The sequence below is a fragment of the Lampetra planeri genome, chromosome 75 (assembly GCF_965212315.1).
Source record: "Lampetra planeri chromosome 75, kcLamPlan1.2.h2, whole genome shotgun sequence".
Lineage (NCBI taxonomy): Eukaryota > Metazoa > Chordata > Hyperoartia > Petromyzontiformes > Petromyzontidae > Lampetra > Lampetra planeri.
The window spans coordinates 647,850-669,375 of NC_136180.1; the positions used below are offsets into that span (position 1 = coordinate 647,850).

General features: G+C 53.9%; 1 protein-coding gene across 1 annotated transcript in view; it reads left to right on the top strand.

Annotated features, from left to right (window-relative positions):
* Window positions 1-21,526, top strand: part of LOC144737917 (uncharacterized) — a 31,663-nt gene that overhangs the window by 7,816 nt on the left and 2,321 nt on the right. The window contains exons 6-18 of the mRNA XM_078620797.1: window positions 398-3,913; window positions 4,728-4,840; window positions 6,518-6,758; window positions 6,895-7,020; window positions 7,606-7,728; window positions 7,947-8,165; window positions 8,732-8,947; window positions 9,108-9,439; window positions 10,173-11,772; window positions 12,275-12,412; window positions 13,042-16,667; window positions 17,807-17,951; window positions 18,678-19,157. Coding sequence (XP_078476923.1) covers window positions 398-3,913; window positions 4,728-4,840; window positions 6,518-6,758; window positions 6,895-7,020; window positions 7,606-7,728; window positions 7,947-8,165; window positions 8,732-8,947; window positions 9,108-9,439; window positions 10,173-11,772; window positions 12,275-12,412; window positions 13,042-16,667; window positions 17,807-17,951; window positions 18,678-19,157 — 10,875 coding nt within the window. The remainder of the gene's footprint in view (window positions 1-397; window positions 3,914-4,727; window positions 4,841-6,517; window positions 6,759-6,894; window positions 7,021-7,605; window positions 7,729-7,946; window positions 8,166-8,731; window positions 8,948-9,107; window positions 9,440-10,172; window positions 11,773-12,274; window positions 12,413-13,041; window positions 16,668-17,806; window positions 17,952-18,677; window positions 19,158-21,526) is intronic.

A 21,526-nucleotide genomic window follows, 5' to 3' on the forward strand; every position in this document is an offset into this window, starting at 1 on the left:
CCCGGTGTAAGGACAGCATGCATGGGTGTGGCTGGCTGGGGTGGGTGAGTGAGAGAGTGACCGAGTGATGAGAGAGTGGTTTAGGTGAGTGGGCTTCTCCTACTACGACACAACCAGAGTTGGTGCGGTGTGTCGTAAACATCGCCACTGGGGAGACAAAGGCGGCCGGGTGTGTTGTTGGCCACCCACCACCTCGTGTGCCACAGTGCCGGCCTTCATCGGTGCTACTCGCTCTAACAGCACTTGCCCCAACAGTCTTTTTGAGAGGCTATCCAGGGGATCTTTGTGTACAAGAGTGAGCTTGTGTGTGATGTTTCAGTGAGCGCGAGTGCTTGTACGAGCATGAGTGGGAGTGTTTCTGGACTCTAACACCGTCGCGTGTGTGTGTATGTTACAGCATTGACTGCCGCCATCTCTACCACTTCCACGGTTGAGGCTGATACTTTAATCGCAGCGACAGCCGACCAGACAGCCAAGACTGCAGTGCAGACAGCTGACCAGACAGCTAAGACTCCAGCGAAGACACCCAGACAGACAGCTGACCAGACAGCCAAGACACCAATGCACACACGCAGACAGACAGCCGACCAGACAGCTATGATTCCAGTGCAGACACCCAGACAGACATCTAAGACCCCAGTGCAGACACCCAGAGAGACAGCCAACCAGACTGCTAAGACACCAGTAAAGACACCCAGAGAGACAGCCGACCAGTCAGCCAAGACACCAGCGAAGACACCCAGACAGACATCTAAGACCCCAGTGCAGACACCCAGAGAGACAGCCGACCAGACTGCTAAAACTCCGGTGAAGACACCCAGACAGACAGCTAAGACTCTAGTGCAGACAGCCGACCAGATAGCTATGATTCCAGTGCAGGCACCCAGACAGACATCTAAGACCCCAGTGCAGACACCCAGAGAGACAGCCGACCAGATTGCTAAGACTCCAGTGAAGACACCCGGACAGACAGCTAAGACTCTAGTGCAGACAGCCGACCAGATAGCTATGATTCCAGTGCAGACACCCAGACAGACATCTAAGACCCCAGTACAGACACCCAGAGAGACAGCCGACCAGACTGCTAAGACACCAGTGCAGACAGCCGACCAGACTGCTAAGACTCCAGTCAAGACGCCCCGACAGACAGCCGACCAGACTGCTAAGACTCCAGTGCAGACAGCCGACCAGACTGCTAAGACTCCAGTCAAGACGCCCCAACAGACAGCTAAGACCCCAGTGAAGACACCCGGACAGACAGCCGACCAGACTGCTAATACACCAGTGAAGACACCCGGACAGACAGCTAAGACTCTAGTGCAGACAGCCGACCAGACTGCTAAGACTCCAGTCAAGACGCCCCGACAGACAGCTAAGACTCCAGTGAAGACACCCGGACAGACAGCCGACCAGACTCTTAAGACACCAGTGCAGACACCCAGAGAGACAGCCGACCAGACAGCTAAGACTCCAGTCAAGACGCCCGGCCAGATAGCCGACCAGACAGCAAAGACTCCATTGAAGACACCCCAACAGACAGCTAAGGCTGCAGTGCAGACACCCAGACAGACAGCGATGACACCAGTGCAGACACGTAGACAAACAGCCAATACACCATTGCGGACACCCAAATGGGCATTGTCCACCAAGGAGGTTGACCTTGATAAGCCGTCCATGGATGAAACAGATATGCAGAATTCGTCTGTTGACGATACGGACCTGCAGACGCCATCCATTGATGAGGCAGACCTGCAGAAGTCGTCCATTGATAATGCAGACCTGCAGACGTCATCCATTGATGAGGCAGACCTTGAGAAGTCGTCCATTGATGACGCAGCAGACCTGCAGAAGTCGTCCATTGAAGATGGAGACCTACAGAATTCATCCATTGATGAGGCAGACCTTCAGAAGTCGTCCATTGATGACGCAGCAGACCTGCAGAAGTCGTCCATTGATGAGGCAGACCTGCAGAATTCATCCATTGATGAGGCAGACCTGCAGAAGTCGTCCATTGATGACGTAGCAGACCTGCAGAAGTCGTCCATTGAAGATGGAGACCTACAGAATTCATCCATTGATGAGGCAGACCTGCAGAAGTCGTCCATTGATGACGCAGCAGACCTGCAGAAGTCGTCCATTGATGAGGCAGTCCTGCAGAATTCATCCATTGATGAGGCAGACCTGCAGAAGTCGTCCATTGATGACGTAGCAGACCTGCAGAAGTCGTCCATTGAAGATGGAGACCTACAGAATTCATCCATTGATGAGGCAGACCTGCAGAAGTCGTCCATTGATGACGTAGCAGACCTGCAGAAGTCGTCCATTGAAGATGGAGACCTACAGAATTCATCCATTGATGAGGCAGACCTTCAGAAGTCGGCCATTGAAGATGCATCAGACCTGCAGAGGTCGTCCATTGATGAGGCAGACCTACATACGTCGTACATTGAAGATGCAGTAGACCTAGACCTGCAGAAGTCATCCATTGATGAAGCAGACTTACAGAATTCGTCCATTGAAGATGGAGACCTACAGAATTCATCCATTGATGAGGCAGACCTTCAGAAGTCGGCCATTGATGATGCAGCAGACCTGCAGAGGTCGTCCATTGATGAGGCAGACCTACATACGTCGTACATTGAAGATGCGAACTTGCAGAAGTCGTCCATTGATGAGGCAGACCTGCAGAAGTCGTCCATTGATGAAGCAGACTTCCAGAAGTTCATTGAAGATTCAGACCTGCAGAATCCGTCCATTGATGAGGCTGACCTACAGAAATCATCCATTGATGAGGCAGACCTGCAGACGTCCATTCGAGATGAATCAAACCTACAGAAGTCGTCCATTGATGAGGCTGACCTACAGAAATCATCCATTGATGATACAGACCTGCAGACGTCCATTCAAGATGAATCAAACCTACAGAAGTCGTCCATTGATGAGGCTGACCTACAGAAATCATCCATTTATGAGGCAGACCTGCAGAAGTCCATTCAAGATGACTCAAACCTACAGAAATCATCCATTTATGAGGCAGACCTGCAGAAGTCGTCCATTGATGAGGCAGACCAACAGCAGTCGTCCATTGAAGACACAGTAGACCTGCAGAAGTCATCCATTGATGAGATCGACCTACAGAAGTCGTCCATTGATGAGGCAGACCTACAGAATTCCATTCAAGATGAATCAGACCTACAAAAGTTGTCCATTGATGAGGCTGACCTACAGAAGTCATCCATTGAAGACACAGTAGACCTACAGAAGTCATCCATTGAAGACACAGTAGACCTACAGCAGTCGTCTATTGATGAGGTACATCTGCAGAAGTCCATTGAAGACGCAGATCTGCAGAAGTCGTCCATTGAAGATGCAGTAGACCTACAGCAGTCGTCCATTGATGAGGTAGATCTGCAGAAGTCCATTGAAGATCCAGATCTGCAGAAGTCGTCCATTGAAGATGCAGACCTCCAGAAGTCATCCATTGATGAGGCAGACCTTCAGAAGTCGGCCATTGATGAGACGTCCCTCAGGAACATCACCCTCGCGTCGAAGTCGCCCCTCCGCGAGGTGGACCTTTCGGGCCAGCGGCCGCCCCCCCGTCCCGAGGTCGACCCGGACTCTAAGTCACCCTCCTCCGACACCGCCAAGGCCGATGCCAAGGCCGCGCTGCTGCTATGTTCGTCGTCGTCGTCACCCCTTGTCGGCCGCCACCTCTTAGAGGTGGGGTCCGTGAGGAGCGTGCTGCTGCTTAGCAGCAGCTCGCCTGCCCGCGCCTCCAAGGAGAACGTTCCCCTTGCGCGGGACGCGGTGGACAAGAGCCCGGGGGAGTCGTCCCCCTTTCCTCTCGTCAAGGACGGCAGGAAGAGGACCGCGGCGGGGGTGGAGACGGACGGCCCTGCTACGTCCGACTGCGGTGAGTTCACTTGCTGTGGGTTCACGATGGCCGTGTCTGTGACAGGTGCTGGATTCACTCTGTGTGGTTTCATGATAGCTGTGTTAGAGACACGGGGGTCCTGCATTCGCTGTTCGTTATTTAGGTCTGAGTGTCTCTCAGTGGGTTCATGATGGGTGTGTTGGAGACACTGAGGTCCTGGATTCACTCTGGGTTCATGATGGCTGTGTCACAGACACAGGTCCTGGATTCACTCTCTGGGTCCATGATGGCTGTGTCACAGACACAGGTCCTGGATTCACTCTGGGTTCATAATGGGTGTGTCGGAGACACTGCGGTCCTGAATCACTGTTCATGCTGGCCATGTCAGAGACACTGAGGTGCTGAATTCACTATTCTTTGTTTAGGTCTGAGTGTTTCTCTCTCTGGGTTCATGCTGGCCGTGTCGGAGACACTGAGGCAGAGGTCGCAAACCGGTTTTGATTCCTTACCCGTACCCGGCCGCAGCAGGGTCGCAAACGGGTACCCGTACCCGGTCGGGTACGGGTACCCGTTCCCTACCCGTACCCTACCCCAAATGAGTGACAAACGGTGACTCACCAGTGACTTACGGCCTACCCGTACCCGGCCGCACCAGGGTCGCAAACGGGTACCCGTACTCAGCCGGGTACGGCTATCGGGTAGGGTACGGGTATCGGGTACCCGGTTGCGACCTCTGCACTGAGGTGCTGGATTCACTGTTCATTTCTTGTGTCCGAGTATCTCACTCTGGGCTCACAATTGCCGTGTGTCTCCCATACACACCCCCACTAATACCTCCTCCCCCCCACCTTAGATGCAAGGCCTGCCTGGACATCTCCTACGGGGCGTCGCCGTTCCTCTGTGGGTGCTCGCGGCACCCCAGAGACAAACGCAGCTATCTGCCACGCAGCGCGCTTAGTCAACACGGTGGGTGGTGTGATGGTGTGGGTGGTGTGGTGGTGTGGGTAGTGTGATGGTGTGGGTAGTGTGATGGTGTGGTGGTGTGGGTGGTGTGGTGGTGTGGGTGGTGGGGTGAATGGTGGGTGGCGGATATGTGACCCACCATTGCGACCCCTACTTAAAATTCAATCTCACATCACTTGAAGAAAGACAAGAAATCTACATTGGGGCCCTGTGCACCCATAATAATGATTATTGGCTAATCTGTGCGATACTTAGCTAATTCATTCACCCCGTTATCAAATCCAAGAAACTAGGACATCCATCTAAGCCTTTTAACTATCCCAAGAACAAAAATTGGAATAGGTGATGAAGCCTTTGCCATTTCAGCATCAACGTTGGGATCGAACCCACAACGGCCTCCATAGCAGGCGAGGGAGATAACATCTCACCACGGAGGGAGAGAGAGAGACGCAGACTCCACATATACAGCAAGGCGTCAGGGGTGGGATCGAACCCACTTCCGCCTGTATACTAGGCGAGGTAGTTAACATCTACCTATATACTACACTTTGGTGGCTAACCATAGTACAAAGACGGTCACTGCATTGTGCGCGTTCCGATGCACTTCTGCGGCCATTTGGACCGCTCTTCAGATATTAGGAAGCCACTGTGGCTATGCACTCTGAAATCGAGAGCTTCAGAACTACTTTTTGTGTTGAGTTTGTTCCACTTCTCCCTGCACCTCCGCTTAGCAGGGTTGGCTACGTACGGTGCGAAAGAAGTTATACATACATACTGCACTATACACTGCACGTACTACACTACGTACGGTGCGAAAGAAGTTCAACATACACACTGCAGTATACACTACGATACACTACACATACTACACGCTTAGTGCGTCGGCTATGTACAGTGTGAAAGAAATTCAAATTGCATATTTACTGCCCATAGACTAACACTTCCCATAGACTCAACACTGGGCATAAACGCAATACTGCACCTCCGATTAGTACGGTTGGCTATGTACAGTGCGAAAGAAGTTCAACATACTTACATACATCACCGTGGCAATACACTACTCGGCTACTGCTCTTGACGTGGTCGTCTGCCGGCTTGGCTTGACCGCCCGAACATGAATTTGGAAGTATCTTCTTGGTTCTTTCGGTAAAGTCACGTAGAAGGGAAGTAATAAAATAATAAAAATAAAACATAATAAAATAATTCTCACGACGTTTCGGCCACAACGCAAGCAGCCGTCCTCAGGTGCGTTGGCTATGTGGCCGAAACGTCGTGAAAATTATTATTTTATTATGTTTTATTTTTATTATTTTATTACTTCCCTTCTACGTGACTTTACCGAAAGAACCAAGAAGATACTTCCACATTCAAGCAGCCGTCCTCAGGTGAAGAATGACATTCATTCTTCACCTGAGGACGGCTGCTTGCGTTGTGGCCGAAACGTCGTGAGAATTATTATTTTATTATGTTTTTTTTTTATTATTTTATTACTTCCCTTCTACGTGATGACTTTACCGAAAGAACCAAGAAGATGAATCCCTGCAGTCACGAAAGCTTTAAATCGAAATGAATTTGGAAGTAGTTGTCGTCTCTGCAGCTGTACGTAACGTAAACAAAATAGACGACTACCCTATTTGACACGAACGATGCGTTGCCGCCCCCCTTCCTCGTTTTGGGCAGGCTCCGGCGTTCTCGCGAGGCCGCTACCGCCAGAGTAGCCCACTCGTGCCTCGTCCCCGCGGCCGCCGCCCCTCCCTCAGGCCCTCCATCCTCATGAGGAGGTCGGAGCAGCTTGGGGGGGGCCGCATGGCCGAGTTGACGGAGGAGGAGGTGGAAGTGGTGACTGAGGAGGTGGTTGCGAAGGAGGCAGAGGAGCAGCAGCAGAAGGAAGGGGCGGGAAGAGACGCGGGGGCACGGAGAGGTATGGAATGTTGTCCGTGTCTTGTGTGCGTGAACGCCTGACGGCCTTTATTTAACCGGGTGAAAGAGAGTCCTTTGAGATTCACCACCCGACCCCCGACACCTCGACCTGACCCACACTCCCCTTTTCTGCGCAGTCTCCACTCAGAAGCGGACGTCGGAGGTGGAGGTGGTAGAGGTGGACGAGGACGAGGTGGTGACGAAGGAGGCAGAGGAGCAGCAGCAGAAGGAAGGGGTGGGAAGAGACGCGGGGACACGGAGAGGTATGGATGGAGGGGGTGGGGGGGAATTTTGTTCGTGTCTTTTGTTGCGACGTGGCGTTGTGTCCGTCTGACGTCCGTCATCGGGATTCCCAACCTGTACCGTCACCCTGTCACGCCACCGTGATAATTCCTGCCCGCTCTCTCTCGCCCAGAGGTCGCAACCGGGTACCCGATACCCCCGTACCCTACCCGATACCCGGCTACCTGTACCCGGCCGGGTACGGGTACCGGTTTGCGACCCTGGTGCGGCCGGATCCGGGTACGGGTAGACCGTGAGTCACTGGTGAGTCACCGTTTGTCACTCATTTCCCAACGTCTTGTCTCTTCTCACAATTCAAGTTCCTAGAATCAACCCACCCGCGCCTGCAACAAGGCTTCATCCCAGAGGTCGTAATCGGGTACCCGATATCCTACCCGTACCCAGTCGGGTACGGGTAGGGTACGGGTGCGGCCGGGTACGGGTATTGAATCAAAACCCGTTTGCGACCTCTGCTCTCGCCTCCCCGGACCAACGCTCTCCGTCCACTTGTCCACCACGCCCACCACCTGACACCTCGACCCCCCCCCACCACCTTTTCTCCGCAGTCTCCATCCGGAAGCGGAAGTCGGAGGTGGTGGAGGAGGAGGACGAGGTGGTGACGAAGGAGGAGGAGGCAGAGGAGCAGCAGCAGAAGGAAGAGATGGGAAGAGACGCGGGGGCACGGAGAGGTATGGGTGGGGGTTGGGGGTGTCTTCTGTTGCGACGTGGCGTTGTGTCCGTCTGACGTCCGTCATCATGGTTGTGAATCTGTACCGTCACCTTGCCACGTCACAGTGGAATCTTCTGCCCGTTCTCTCTCGTCTCTTCCGACCAACGCTCTCCATCCACTTGTCCACCACGCCCATGACCTGACATCTCGACCCCCCCCCCCACCTTTTCTCTGCAGTCTCCATCCGGAAGCGAAAATCGTTGGAGGTGGTGGTGCTGGAGGAGGAGGTGGTGGAGAAGGAGGAGGAGGAGGAGGTGGTGGAGGAGAAGGTGGAGGATGATGATGCGGAGGAGGAGGTGGTGGTGGTGGTGGAGGTGGTAGAGAAGGAGGACGAGGTGGTGACGAAGGAGGAGCAGCAGAAGGAAGGGGTGGGAAGAGACGCGGGGACACGGAGAGGTATGGGTGGGTGGGGGGGGAATGTTGTCCGTGTCTTGTGTGCGTGTCCGACTGACGGCCTTTATTTAACCGGGTGAAAGAGAGTCCTTTGAGATTCAGCGCTGTCTTTGAGATTTACCACCTGACACCTCGACCCCCCCCCCACCTTTTCTCCGCAGTCTCCATCCGGAAGCGAAAGTCTTTGGAGAAGGAGGTGGTGGTGGAGGAGGAGGAGGTTGATGATGTGGAAGAGGAGGTGGAGAAGGAGGTGGTGGTGGAGGAGGAGGTGGTGACGAAGGAGGAGGAGGAGCAGCAGCAGAAGGAAGGGGTGGGAAGAGACGCGGGGACACGGAGAGGTATGGATGGGGGGTGGGAATGTTCGTGTCTTCTGTTGCGACGTGACGTTGTGTCCGTCTGACGTCCGTCATCATGGTTGCGAATCTGTACCGTCACCCTGCCACGCCACAGTGGAATTTTCTGCCCGCTCTCTCTCGCCTCTTCCGACCAACGCTCTCCGTCCACTTCTCCACCACGCCCCGCTCCCCGCCACCTCGACCACCCCCCTTCCCACCACCTTTTCTCCGCAGTCTCCATCCGGAAGCGAAAGTCATTGGAGGAGGTGGTGGTGGTGGTGGAGGAGGAGGAGGAGGAGGTGGTGGAGGTGTTGGAGGAGGAGGTGGAGGATGATGATGTGGAGAAGGAGGAGGTGGAGGTGGTAGAGAAGGAGGAGGAGGTGGTGACGAAGGAGGCAGAGGAGCAGCAGCAGAAGGAACGGGTGGGAAGAGACGCGGGGACACGGAGAGGTATGGGTGGGGGGGGGAGAATGTTGTCCGTGTCTTGTGTGCGTGTCCGACTGACGGCCTTTATTTAACTGGGTGAAAGAGAGTCCTTTGAGATTCAGCGCTGTCTTTGAGATTTACCACCTGACACCTCGACCCCCCCCCCCCCACCTTTTCTCCGCAGTTTCCATCCGGAAGCGAAAGTCTTTGGAGAAGGAGGAGGTGGTGGTGGAGGAGGAGGAGTGGAAGGAGGATGATGATGATGTGGAGGAGGAGGAAGAGGGCAAGAAGGGGGCTGTCGCCCCTTCTTCTGCTGGTGCCTCTCCCTTTTCATTCCTTCTGCCCCCCCGCAAGCTCAAGAAGGGCAGGAAGGGCAGGGTGGTGTCGTTTGGTATCCAGCTGAGCCCCGAGCTCTTTGACAAGACACTGCCACCCTCCACGCCGCTCAGAAGGGGAGCGTCGCCCGTCAGAACCCCCAGGGCCCGGGTGTCCACGCCGGCCTGCGGTGTCATCCAAGTGAGCTCCGGGGGGTGTGTGGTGGTGGTGGTGGTGACGGAGGTGGTGGCGACGATGAGTTGTGGTGGTGGTGGTGATGGTGTTGATGGTGGAGCAGAGGTCGCAAACGGGTTTTGATTCCTTACCCGTACCCGGCCGCACCAGGGTCGCAAACGGGTACCCGTACCCTACCCGATACCCGGCTACCCATACCCGGCCGGGTATCGGGTAGGGTACGGGTACCCAATTGCGACCTCTGGGATGAAGCCATGTTGCAGGCGCGGGTGGGTTGATTCTAGCATCTTGAATAGTGAGAAGAGACAAGACGTTGGGAAATGAGTGACAAACGGTGACTCACAAGTGACTCGCTGCCTACCCGGCCGGGTATCGGGTAGGGTACGGGTATCGGGTACCCGATTGCGACCTCTGGGATGAAGCCATGTTGCAGGCGCGGGTGGGTTGATTCTAGGATCTTGAATTGTGAGAAGAGACAAGACGTTGGGAAATGAGTGACAAACGGTGACTCACCAGTGACTCACTGCCTACCCGTACCCGGCCGGGTATCGGGTAGGGTACGGGTATCGGGTACCCGATTGCGACCTCTGTAGTGGAGGCGGTAGAGGTGGTGGCTGCGATAAACTTTTTTCCTGATATATGAACTTTCTCTGCTACGTTCGCACTTCGGTAGCCTCATTCTACCGATGAATTCACTAACCTGATTCATTCTTCTCTCCCTTTTGTGCTGCGACTACAGGAGGAGGGGGATGATGAGTTCTGTTCACACAAGAGGTCTGTGTCCACCTCCAAAAAGCTGTTCCCTTTCAAAGTGACCTCGCGCAAGATATCTTCTCCGAGAGCCTCACCCAAGATGGCTTCTAGAGCCTCCCCCAAGATGGCTTCTCCTAGAGCCTCCCCCAAGATGGCTTCTCCTAGAGCCTCGCCCAAGATGGCTTCTAGGACCTCGCCCCAGATGGCTTCTGCTAGAGCATCCCCCAAGATGTCTTCCCCTAGAACCTCGCCAAAGATGGCTTCTATAGCCTCGCCCAAGATCGCTTCTCTGAGAGCCTCGCCCAAGATGGCTTCTCCTGGATCCTCACCCAAGATGGTTTCCCCTGGAGCCTCACCCAAGATGGTTTCTCCTAGAGCCTCGCCCAAGATGGCTTCTGGAGCCTCGCCCAAGATGGTTTCTCCTGGAGCCTCGCCCAAGATGGCTTCTCCGAGAGCCTCGCCCAAGATGGCTTCTCCTAGAGCCTCGTCCAAGATGGCTTCTAAAGCCTCACCCAAGATCGCTTCTCCTGGAGCCTCACCCAAGATGGCTTCTCCTGGAGCCTCACCCAAGATCGCTTCTCCTAGAGCCTCGCCCAAGATGGCTTCTCCTAGAGCCTCACCCAAGATGGCTCCTGGAGCCTCGCCCAAGATGGCTTCTCCTCGAGCCTCACCCAAGATGGCTTCTCCTGGAGCCTCGCCCAAGATGGTTTCTCCTCGAGACTCAACCAAGATGGCTTCTCCTGGAGCCTCGCCCAAGATGGTTTCTCCTCGAGACTCAACCAAGATGGCTTCTCCTGGAGCCTCGCCCAAGATGGCTTCTCCTCAAGCCTCACCCAAGATGGCTTCTCCGAGAGCCTCGCCCAAGATGGCTTCTCCGAGAGCCTCGCCCAAGATGGCTTCTCCTGGAGCCTCGCCCAATATGGTTTCTCCTGGAGCCTCGCCCAAGATGGCTTCTCCGAGAGCCTCGCCCAAGATGGCTTCTCCTCAAGCCTCACCCAAGATGGCTTCTCCGAGAGCCTCGCCCAAGATGGCTTCTCCTAGAACCTCGATCAAGATGGTTTCTCCTGGAGCCTCGCCCAAGATGGCTTCTCTTGGAGCCTCGCCCAATATAGCTTCTCCTGGAGCCTCGCCCAAGATGGATTTTCTCACTCGAACCCCCTCGTCTGTGGCGGTGATGGCTTCTCCTGAGCTCTCTTCGCCATCGGCGGCTTCTCTAATGCCCATTCCCGAGAGGGCCTCACCAAAGCTGTCCTCAACCAAGATGGCAACCTCAACCCGCACCCCCGTTCGTGTGTCTGGCCGTTTCTCCGTGTCCGTGGTGGAGACCCCGTCGCCCGTCCCGACTCTGCGGCAAAACCGTGACAACGACCGTGGCGATGGTGATGACAACAATGGTGACGACGCCCAGGAGACAGCAGTTGGTGGCGGTGATGGTGGTGGCGGTGATGGTGGTGGCGGTGATGGTGGCGGGTGTACGGTGGAGCGGCGAGGAAGGGGCAGGAGGAGGAGGAGTGCCCCAGCGGTCCGGACAGCGAAGGAAGTTTCAGCGGTGGTGGCTGTAGGGAGGACACGCAGGAGTGTGGGAGGTAGGTGGAGGTGTGTGTTTGTGTACATGTGTGTGTTGGCACAGTGTGGGCAGTGGTAGTATTGTATCGGTTAGCGTGCTGCCCTTGGAATCCGACGATCCGAGTTTGATTCCTACTCGTGGCCAACACCAGTGACGATTATAAACCGGTCCTGGGTGGGTCTGAGCGGGATTCGAACTTGGGTCCCCGGGTTTGCAGCGCAGGAGCCACTACTACACTCCCGCTCCCCACACAGACAGACAACACTCACACATTCACCCACTCGCACACTCACTCACACACCCACCCAGTCGCACAACCACCCTCTTACCCACCCATCCACCCTGTCACTCACCCACCCACCTACTCACCCACCTACTAAATTCCCTCACTTACCCACCTACCCACCCACTCGCCCAGTTCTACATGCACAGCTCGAAGATGACCGTACCTTCGTTAGTGGGAGTGGTGTCTCAGTGTAGAGATCGCCTCCATAAACCCACCCCTATTTGTTATTGTGCAGGCACGTTGAGCGGCTCTTTGGCCGCCCGTGGCGAGACATCGGCCCATGTGGCAAAGACCCCCGAGAGCCATTCTCCATGGTCCGGGAATGAAGGGGAAGTGGACCCCTACGACTTACTGTGCACCCCCGAAGGGAGCGGTGAGACACTCGCACACTACCACCCACCCACTAACACCCACTAACACGACCACTCACTAACACCCACTCATTCACTACCGCCCACTAATACGACCACCCACTAACACGACCACCCACTAACACGACCACCCACTAACACCCACTAACACGACCACCCACTAACACCCACTCATTCATTCACTCATCCCACACATCCAACCCCTCCCCCAAGACTTACGGTTGTGTGCGTCTTCATGGGTCACAACACATTACACTACTATACACTACACACTACACCACTATACACTACACCACTATACACTACACTGCTATACACTACACTTCGTAGTCGCGAATGAACTTCAACATACATACTGCCCTATATGCACAACGTTACGATACACTAAACACTGTACACTACACTACTGTACCATACACCACGATACACCACCACTATACACTACACTACCCACGACATCACTATATACACACATTTGAGGCTGAGTCGACCTAGGGGAGGCCCAAGACCGTTTCAGTCCATTGTCACTGGTGTTGGCCGTGAGCGGGAATTAAACTCGTGTGTCACCGTGTTCGTAGTACAGCCCATGCATGACAACTCACCATGCACCCTCTTCCCCGCACCTCCCCAGGTGAGATGACCGTGTCTCCCCTGAGTTCCGATGGCAACCTCCGCCGGGCCGTCCGTCCCGTCTCTCCTCCCGCGTCGTCGGACCGACCGGGCGTCCGTCGTGTCGCCCCACGGCCTGATGTGGTCGCGACGGAGTGGTGGGTGGCAGAAGAAGCCTTGGTGGACCCCTCTTCGCTTCCGCGGATTTCCTTGGAAGCGAATACAGGGACGGACTCCGCGGTCGACGCTGGGGCCGTGACGGAGATGTGGATGCTCGGGGAGGATGACAGCCAAGTAGGAATTATGGAAGTTCTCTCTCAGAAAAGATCTCGCAGGGGGAAATCTGCGGAAGCCACTGCTCAAGATATTAGCGAGGTAAAAATGGTGGAAGTTCCCTCTGAAGAGAGATCTGGCGGAGTGAAATCTGCGGAAGCCCCTGCCCAAGATGTTAACGAAGCAGAAATCGTGAACGTTCCCTCTGAGAAGAGATCTCGCAGGGGGAAATCTGCGGAAGCCCTTGCTGAAGATGTGAATGAGGTAAAAAGCGTGGAGGTTCCCTCTCAGAATAAATCTCGCAGGGGGAAATCTGCGCAAGCCCCTGCCCAAGATACTAGCGAAGTAGAAGTTGTGGAGGTTCCCTCTCAGAATAAATCTCGCAGGGGGAAATCTGCGGAAGCCCTTACCCAAGATATTAGCGAGGCAGAAATCGTGGAAGTTCCCTCTAAGAAGAGCTCTCGCAGGGGGAAATTTACGGACGCCCCTGCTCAAGATATTAGCGAGGTAAAAATGGTGGAAGTTCCCTCAGAAGAGAAATCTGGCGGAGTGAAATCTGCGGAAGCCCCTGCCCAAGATGTTAACGAAGCAGAAATCGTGAACGTTCCCTCTGAGAAGAGATCTCGCAGGGGGAAATCTGCGGAAGCCCCTGCTCAAGATATTAGCGAGGTAAAAATGGTGGAAGTTCCCTCTGAAGAGAGATCTGGCGGAGTGAAATCTGCGGAAGCCCCTGCCCAAGATGTTAACGAAGCAGAAATCGTGAACGTTCCCTCTGAGAAGAGATCTCGCAGGGGGAAATCTGCGGAAGCCTTTGCTGAAGATGTGAATGAGGTAAAAAGCGTGGAGGTTCCCTCTCAGAATAAATCTCGCAGGGGGAAATCTGCGCAAGCCCCTGCCCAAGATATTAGCGAAGTAGAAGTTGTGGAAGTTCCCTCTCAGAATAAATCTCGCAGGGGGAAATCTGCGCAAGCCCCTGCTCAAGATATTAGCGAAGTAGAACTTGTGGAAGTTCCCGCTCAGAAGAGCTCTCACAGGGTGAAATTTACGGACGCCCCTGCTCAAGATATTAGCGAGGTAAAAATGGTGGAAGTTCCCTCAGAAGAGAAATCTGGCGGAGTGAAATCTGCGGAAGCGCCTGCCCAAGATGTTAACGAAGCAGAAATCGTGAACGTTCCCTCTGAGAAGAGATCTCGCAGGGGGAAATCTGCGGAAGCCCCTGCTCAAGATATTAGCGAGATAAAAATGGTGGAAGTTCCCTCTGAAGAGAGATCTGGCGGAGTGAAATCTGCGGAAGCCCCTGCCCAAGATGTTAACGAAGCAGAAATCGTGAACGTTCCCTCTGAGAAGAGATCTCGCAGGGGGAAATCTGCGGAAGCCTTTGCTGAAGATGTGAATGAGGTAAAAAGCGTGGAGGTTCCCTCTCAGAATAAATCTCGCAGGGGGAAATCTGCGCAAGCCCCTGCCCAAGATATTAGCGAAGTAGAAGTTGTGGAAGTTCCCTCTCAGAATAAATCTCGCAGGGGGAAATTTGCGCAAGCCCCTGCTCAAGATATTAGCGAAGTAGAAGTTGTGGAAGTTCCCGCTCAGAAGAGCTCTCACAGGGTGAAATTTACGGAAGCCCCTACTCAAGATATTAGCAAAGTAGAAGTTGCGGAAGTTCCCTCTGAGGAGAGATCTGGCGGAGTGAAATCTGCGGAAGCCCCTGCCCAAGATGTTAACGAAGCAGAAATCGTGAACGTTCCCTCTGAGAAGAGGTCTCGTAGTGGAAAATCTGCGGAAGCCCTTGCTGAAGATGTGAATGAGGTAAAAAGCGTGGAGGTTCCCTCTCAGAATAAATCTCGCAGGGGGAAATCTGCGCAAGCCCCTGCCCAAGATATTAGCGAAGTAGAAGTTGTGGAGGTTCTCTCTCAGAATAAATCTCGCAGGGGGAAATCTGCGGAAGCCCTTACCCAAGATATTAACGAGGCAGAAATCGTGGAAGTTCCCTCTAAGAAGAGCTCTCGCAGGGGGAAATTTACGGATGCCCCTGCTCAAGATATTAGCAAAGTAGAAGTTGTGGAAGTTCCCTCTGAGGAGAGATCTGGCGGAGGGAAATCTGCAGAAGCCCCTGCTCAAGATATTAGCGAGGTAAATGTTGTGGAAATTCTCTCTAAGAAGAGATCTCGCAGGGGGAAATCTGCGGAAGCCCCTACTCAAGATATTAGCAAAGTAGAAGTTGTGGAAGTTCCCTCTCAGAAGAGATCTAGGAGGTGGAAATCTGCGGAAGCCCCTACCCAAGATGTTAGCGAGGCAGAAATCGTGGAAGTTCCCTCTGAGAAGAGGTCTCGCAGAGGAAAATCTGCGGAAGCCCCTGCTGAAGATGTGAACGACGTAAAAATCGTTGAAGTTACATCTCAGAAGAGATCTCGCAGGGGGAAATCTGCGGACGCCCCTGCTCAAGATGTTGATGAGGCAGATGTCGTGAAAGTTCCTTCTGAGAAGAGGTCTAAGAGGGGGAAATCTGAGGAAGCCCCTGCTCAAGATATTAGCAAAGTAGAAATTGTAAAAGTTCCTTCTGAGACGAGGTCTAGGAGGGGGAGATCTGAGGAAGCCCCTGCTCAAGATATTAGCAAAGTAGAAATTGTAAAAGTTCCTTCTGAGACGAGGTCTAAGAGGGGGAAATCTGAGGAAGCCCCTGCTCAAGATATTAGCAAAGTAGAAATTGTAAAAGTTCCTTCTGAGGCGAGGTCTAGGAGGGGGAGATCTGCGGAAGCCCCTGCTCAAGATATTAGCGAAGTAGAAATTATAAAAGTTCCTTCTGAGACGAGGTCTAGGAGGGGGAGATCTGAGGAAGCCCCTGCTCAAGATATTAGCGAAGTAGAAATTATAAAAGTTCCTTCTGAGACGAGGTCTAGGAGGGGGAGATCTGAGGAAGCCCCTGCTCAAGATATTAGCGAAGTAGAAATTATAAAAGTTCCTTCTGAGACGAGGTCTAGGAGGGGGAGATCTGAGGAAGCCCCTGCTCAAGATATTAGCGAAGTAGAAATTATAAAAGTTCCTTCTGAGACGAGGTCTAGGAGGGGGAGATCTGAGGAAGCCCCTCCTCAAGATATTAGCGAGGCACAAATCGTGAAAGTTCCCTCTGAGAAGAGGTCTCGCAGGGGGAGATCTGCGGAAGCCATCTCAGAAGTTCCACCTCAGCTGCTGGCTGCTAAGAGAGCAACGCGGGGCCGCTCGAAGACACCCGAGGAAATTCCCTCGACCAGAATGTCTAGGAGGGAGAAATCCACGGAAGCCACGGCTCAACATGCGAGCGAGAGAGAAATCGTGCAAGTTCCCTCGGAGCCGGCCGTGAAGGTGAAGACCATGAGGGCGGGACGGCTGAGGATGAAGCAGGTGAGATGATATCAACATCATCAACAACCTCAACAACATCATCACCACTATAATCATTGTCTCCATCATCATGAACAACATCAACGTTGTCTCCATCATCGTGATCAAAATCATCGTCATCGTCGTCATCATTGTCTTAATCACAAACAACATCAAGATCGTCATCGTCCACATCATCTCCATCATGAACAACATCACCATCATCATCAAAATCATGAACAACATCACCATTGCCGTCATCAAAATCATGGTCTCCATCATGATAAACATCTTCATCAACATCACCATCTTCATCATGGCCAACATCACCTTCATTGTAAACATTACCATCATCTCGTTCATCATGAACAACGTCATCAACACCATCTCCAATGTGAACATCAACATAATCTCCATCATCATGAACAACATTAACATCGTCTCCATCATCATGAACACCATCAACATCATCAGCATCACAACCATCAACACAACCATTAGCAACATCACAACCATCATCACTATCAACATCACAACCATCGGCAACATCACCACCACCAGCTACATCCGTACTAGCATCATCACCAACATCATCAACATCCACACTGTCGTCAATCAACACCAGTACCATCATGAATATCACAACCGTCATCAACATTACAATCATCATCAACATCACAACCAACATAACCGTCAACATCACAACCAACATCAATACCATCATCAACATCACAACCATCATCACTATCAACATCACAACCATCATGAGCATCACAGCCATCAACATTACAACTATCAGTACCATCATCATCGCAACCATCAACATCACAACCACAAATCATCGCCAATAGCACAACCATCGGCACCATCACGACCATCATCAATATCACATCCATTATCACTATCAACATCACAACCATCATCACTATCAACATCACAACCATCATCACTATCAACATCACAACCATCGTCAACATCCACATCAGAACCATCATCACAACCATCAACACCACAACCATCGTCAACATCCACATCAGAATCAACATCACAATCATCATCACCACCATCACGACTGCCACCACCATCATCACCACTGCCACCACCATCATCACTACTCTCACCAATGTCCCCCCACACTCTCCATGTCTCCCTGTCCAAAGGCTGAAACCCCCCGGGACTGCTCTCTGGAGACAAGTGGAGGAGAGGTGAATGCCCAGAAGTCTCCACCCCGTGTCTCCCGTCGCCCGGGCCTGAGCCCAATCGCAGAGATCCGCACTCCCTTTGTGGGCGAGAAGGAGAGCGCCGGTGAGTTGGTTAGCGATGGGTGGGTGAGTGTGTGAGTGAGTGTGTCAGTGTGTAGGTGGGTGGGTGGTTTAGTGAGTCGGTGAATAAGTAAGTATGTCAGTGAGTGGGTGAGTCGGTGGGTGGGTGAGTCAGTGGGTGGGGGGTGAGCGTGTGAGTGAGTGTGTCAGTGTGTAGGTGGGTGGGTGGTTTAGTGAGTCGGTGAATGAGTAAGTGTGTCAGTGAGTGGGTGAGTCGGTGGGTGGGTGAGTCGGTGGGTGGGTGGGTGAGTGTGTCACTGGGTGGGTGAGTTAGTTAGCGGAGGGTGGGTGGGTCAGTGGGTGAGTTAGTTCGCGGTGGGTGTGTGAGTTAGTGGGTGGGTGAGTGAGTGTGTCAGTGGGTGAGTTAGCAGAGGGTAGGTGGGTGTGTGTCACTGGGAGAGTGATTTTGTCAGTAGCCTTCTACATCGGTTGTTGGGGCAAGCTCCTGTTAGTTGCGAGTAGTAGCGCCGACGTAAGCCGGCGCTGCGGCACACGAGTTGGTGGCCAACACCAACATGCCCGGCCGCCTTTGTCTCTCCCCAGTAGCGATGTTTACTTACACACCACTGTGCCAGCTAACTCACTAGAGGCTGAGTCGACCTAGGGGAAGCCTCAGACTGGTTGAGCCTCCACACACGCAGACACCTACCTTTAATAGGCGCTCGCTAACGGAGGAGTTGGGGGTCCGACATCTGTGTGCCGTGAGCAGAGGTGCCGGCGTTGAGCCTCCGCATGAAGACATTGAGGGAGACATCACCACCACCAGCAGCATCACCACCAGCATCACCACCACCACCAGCATCACCACCAGCAGCAGCAGCATCACCACCAGCAGCAGCAGCTGCTGCTCAGCCGCGCCCCAGACAGCCGGGCCGCACCAAGCGACCCGCTGGGCAAGGCAGCGCTGGCGGCAAAGCCAAGATGGCCAGGAACACGCGGGGAGGAGCAGAGGAGGTGGAGGAGGAGGGGGAGGGCGGTAACAGAGCCAAGAGGAGAGGGTGGAGCCAGGTCATTTTGGAAGCGTCGACAAGTCCGACTCCTGCTGCTGCTGCTCCTGCTGCTGCTGCTGCTCAAGGGGCAGCAGCAGCGGGGGCAGCGAGGGGCAGGCCGAAGGTGAAGAGGCAGGCGGTGGTTGAGGAGGAGCGAGGAGAAGAGATGTCGCCACCTAAGAGGAGGACGACACGCACCGGTGAGTGGCGATGGAGGTGGCGGATGTGGTGGCGTTGGAGGATTTGGAGGCGGTGGTGGCTGCATGACGCTGCTGTGTGGAAGCTACCTGGTCTGTCGCTCCACACGAAGCTTCGGGTCTTCTCTGCCACGGTCATTCCCTCCCTTCCCTATGGTTGTGAAACGTGGACTCCTCGAATGAAACATCTGCGCCAGTTAGAAACATTCAGGCTGGCCTGCCAACAATCCATCCCGGGTTTAACCTGCAGGCTGGATTGTGTGAGGAGCTCACAAATCCTCGGAGATTTTGACACATTCCCATTGGTGAGATCCTCCGGTAGGCGAGGCTGCGTTGGCTGGGTCATGTAGCACCCATGCCCAGCCATCGCATGCTTAATCAGCTTCTTTTGGCCAGATAGAGGCGGCTAAATGAGCACAACACGGGCTGGAGAAGAGATGGAGCTGATGCGGTATAGGAGGATTTGGAATGGAGTGAACTTTGGCATGACCGGTACCAGCGGTGTTAAGATCAGCTTCTGCGGAGGAGGCTCGTGAAGGACGCTACTGGGCAGTGCCAGACTAGGTGCACCATGAGGCTACTGGGCAATTGGGGGTAGTTGCCTTCCAACAACAGCGTAGAGCAGAGGAGTGACGCTGCTCACAACGAGAGAAGCGCCGGGCGGATAAAAATGCAGCAAGTTGGCACAGTAGGGGGCCCAGGTGGTGCATCGGCCAGTCATCTCAGTCAACCCACAGCATCTGGGTCTGTCCCGTGACCTGCACCTAGCCTGGCACAACAGTCAACTCATGGCAACTGCTGGGTCTGTTTCTTGACCTGTCAGCAGCGAGCCTTTGGCACTTCACGTGGTGCCAAAGTGCGTGCACCTGGCCTGGCACAGGCGCCCGTGGGCATGTCACCGTCACTAATTGGCGAATGGCGGGTATTGGTGTGTACACGTACACACACACGTGTGTCCACACCTCCCTTTAATGGGCGCTCGCTAACAGTGTGTGGAGGTACCAGAGGTGGTGGCGTTGAGACTCCGTGTGCATCATCGTCATCACCACCAACAACAACAACCACCATTTGCCACTAAGTGGCGGTGACATCACCAATGAGCTTGTGCCAGTCTATAAAGGCAATTTAAGGCCACGTAAAGTGTCGAACGCCCGCTGGCAGGAGGTCACGGGACACCCAGGTGCCATGGGTTGACTGTTGTGCCAGGCTAGGTGCAGGAGGTCACGGGACAGACCCAGGTGCCATGGGTTGACTGAGATGACTGGCCGATGCACCACCTGTGCCCCTTACCGTGCCAACTTGCTGTGTTTTAGCTGCCCAGTGCTCCGCACGTTGTTGTGAGCAGCGTCATTCTGCCCTCCGTTGTTGGAGGGCGACTGCCTCAAACTGCCCGGTCGCGTCCTTTACGAGCCTCCTTTACAGAGGACGATCTTGACACCGCTGGTACCAATCTTCGCCAAGTTCACTCAGCCCCACATCTTCTTGTACCACATCACTCCATCTCTTCTCTAGCCTGTGCCGTGCCCATTTGGCTCCCTCTCGGCTGCTTGGGCACGTGGTGGCTGGGCATGCGGGCTAAATGACCCAGCCAGCGGAGCCTTGCCTGCCGGAGGAGCTCACTGATGGTAATGTGTCGAGATCTTTCATCTCGAGGATTTGTGAGCTGCTCGCACAATCCATCCTGGTTAAACCCAGGATGGATCGTAGGCATGCCAGCCTGATTGTTTATAGCCGGCACAGATGTTCCATTAGAGGAATCCACGATTCACATAACCATGGTCAAGAAGACCCGAAGCTTCATGTGGAGCGACAGACCAGATTGCTTCCACACAGCATTGTGCAGCCGATGGAAAGTTAAATGCCACCCGACTGATTCGGAACTTTGTCATAAGCACACTGCCAGGTTTGGGAAACCACTCTCTTCACAACTGCTCCATCACCAATGGGGAGCTGAGGGGATGGAGTGTTTGGTCGCACAAATTACCTGGGCAGGTGCTTAGTTTTGGTGGGGCTGATGGTAAGGCCCCACCTCTTAGTGGCACACTCCAGGTTCAGCAGCAGCGCCTCCAACTCCTCTGAGTGAGCAGCAATCACCCGATCATCAGCATACATAACGTGGTTGACCAATAGGGAGCCATCCCTCGACCTCACCTGGGCATCGATCAGCCTCTCGTATCTGTACCAGATCGAAATTCCTCTGGTACGTCCATGGAAAAACCATCATGACCTTCAACACCACCATCATCACCGCCCTCCGATTAGCATGGTGCGAAAGAAGTTCAACATACGTACATCACCATTACCAACATCATCATCATGACCACCACCTCATCCTCCCCCACCCCCCTTTCTGCGCACCCCCTCCCCAACCA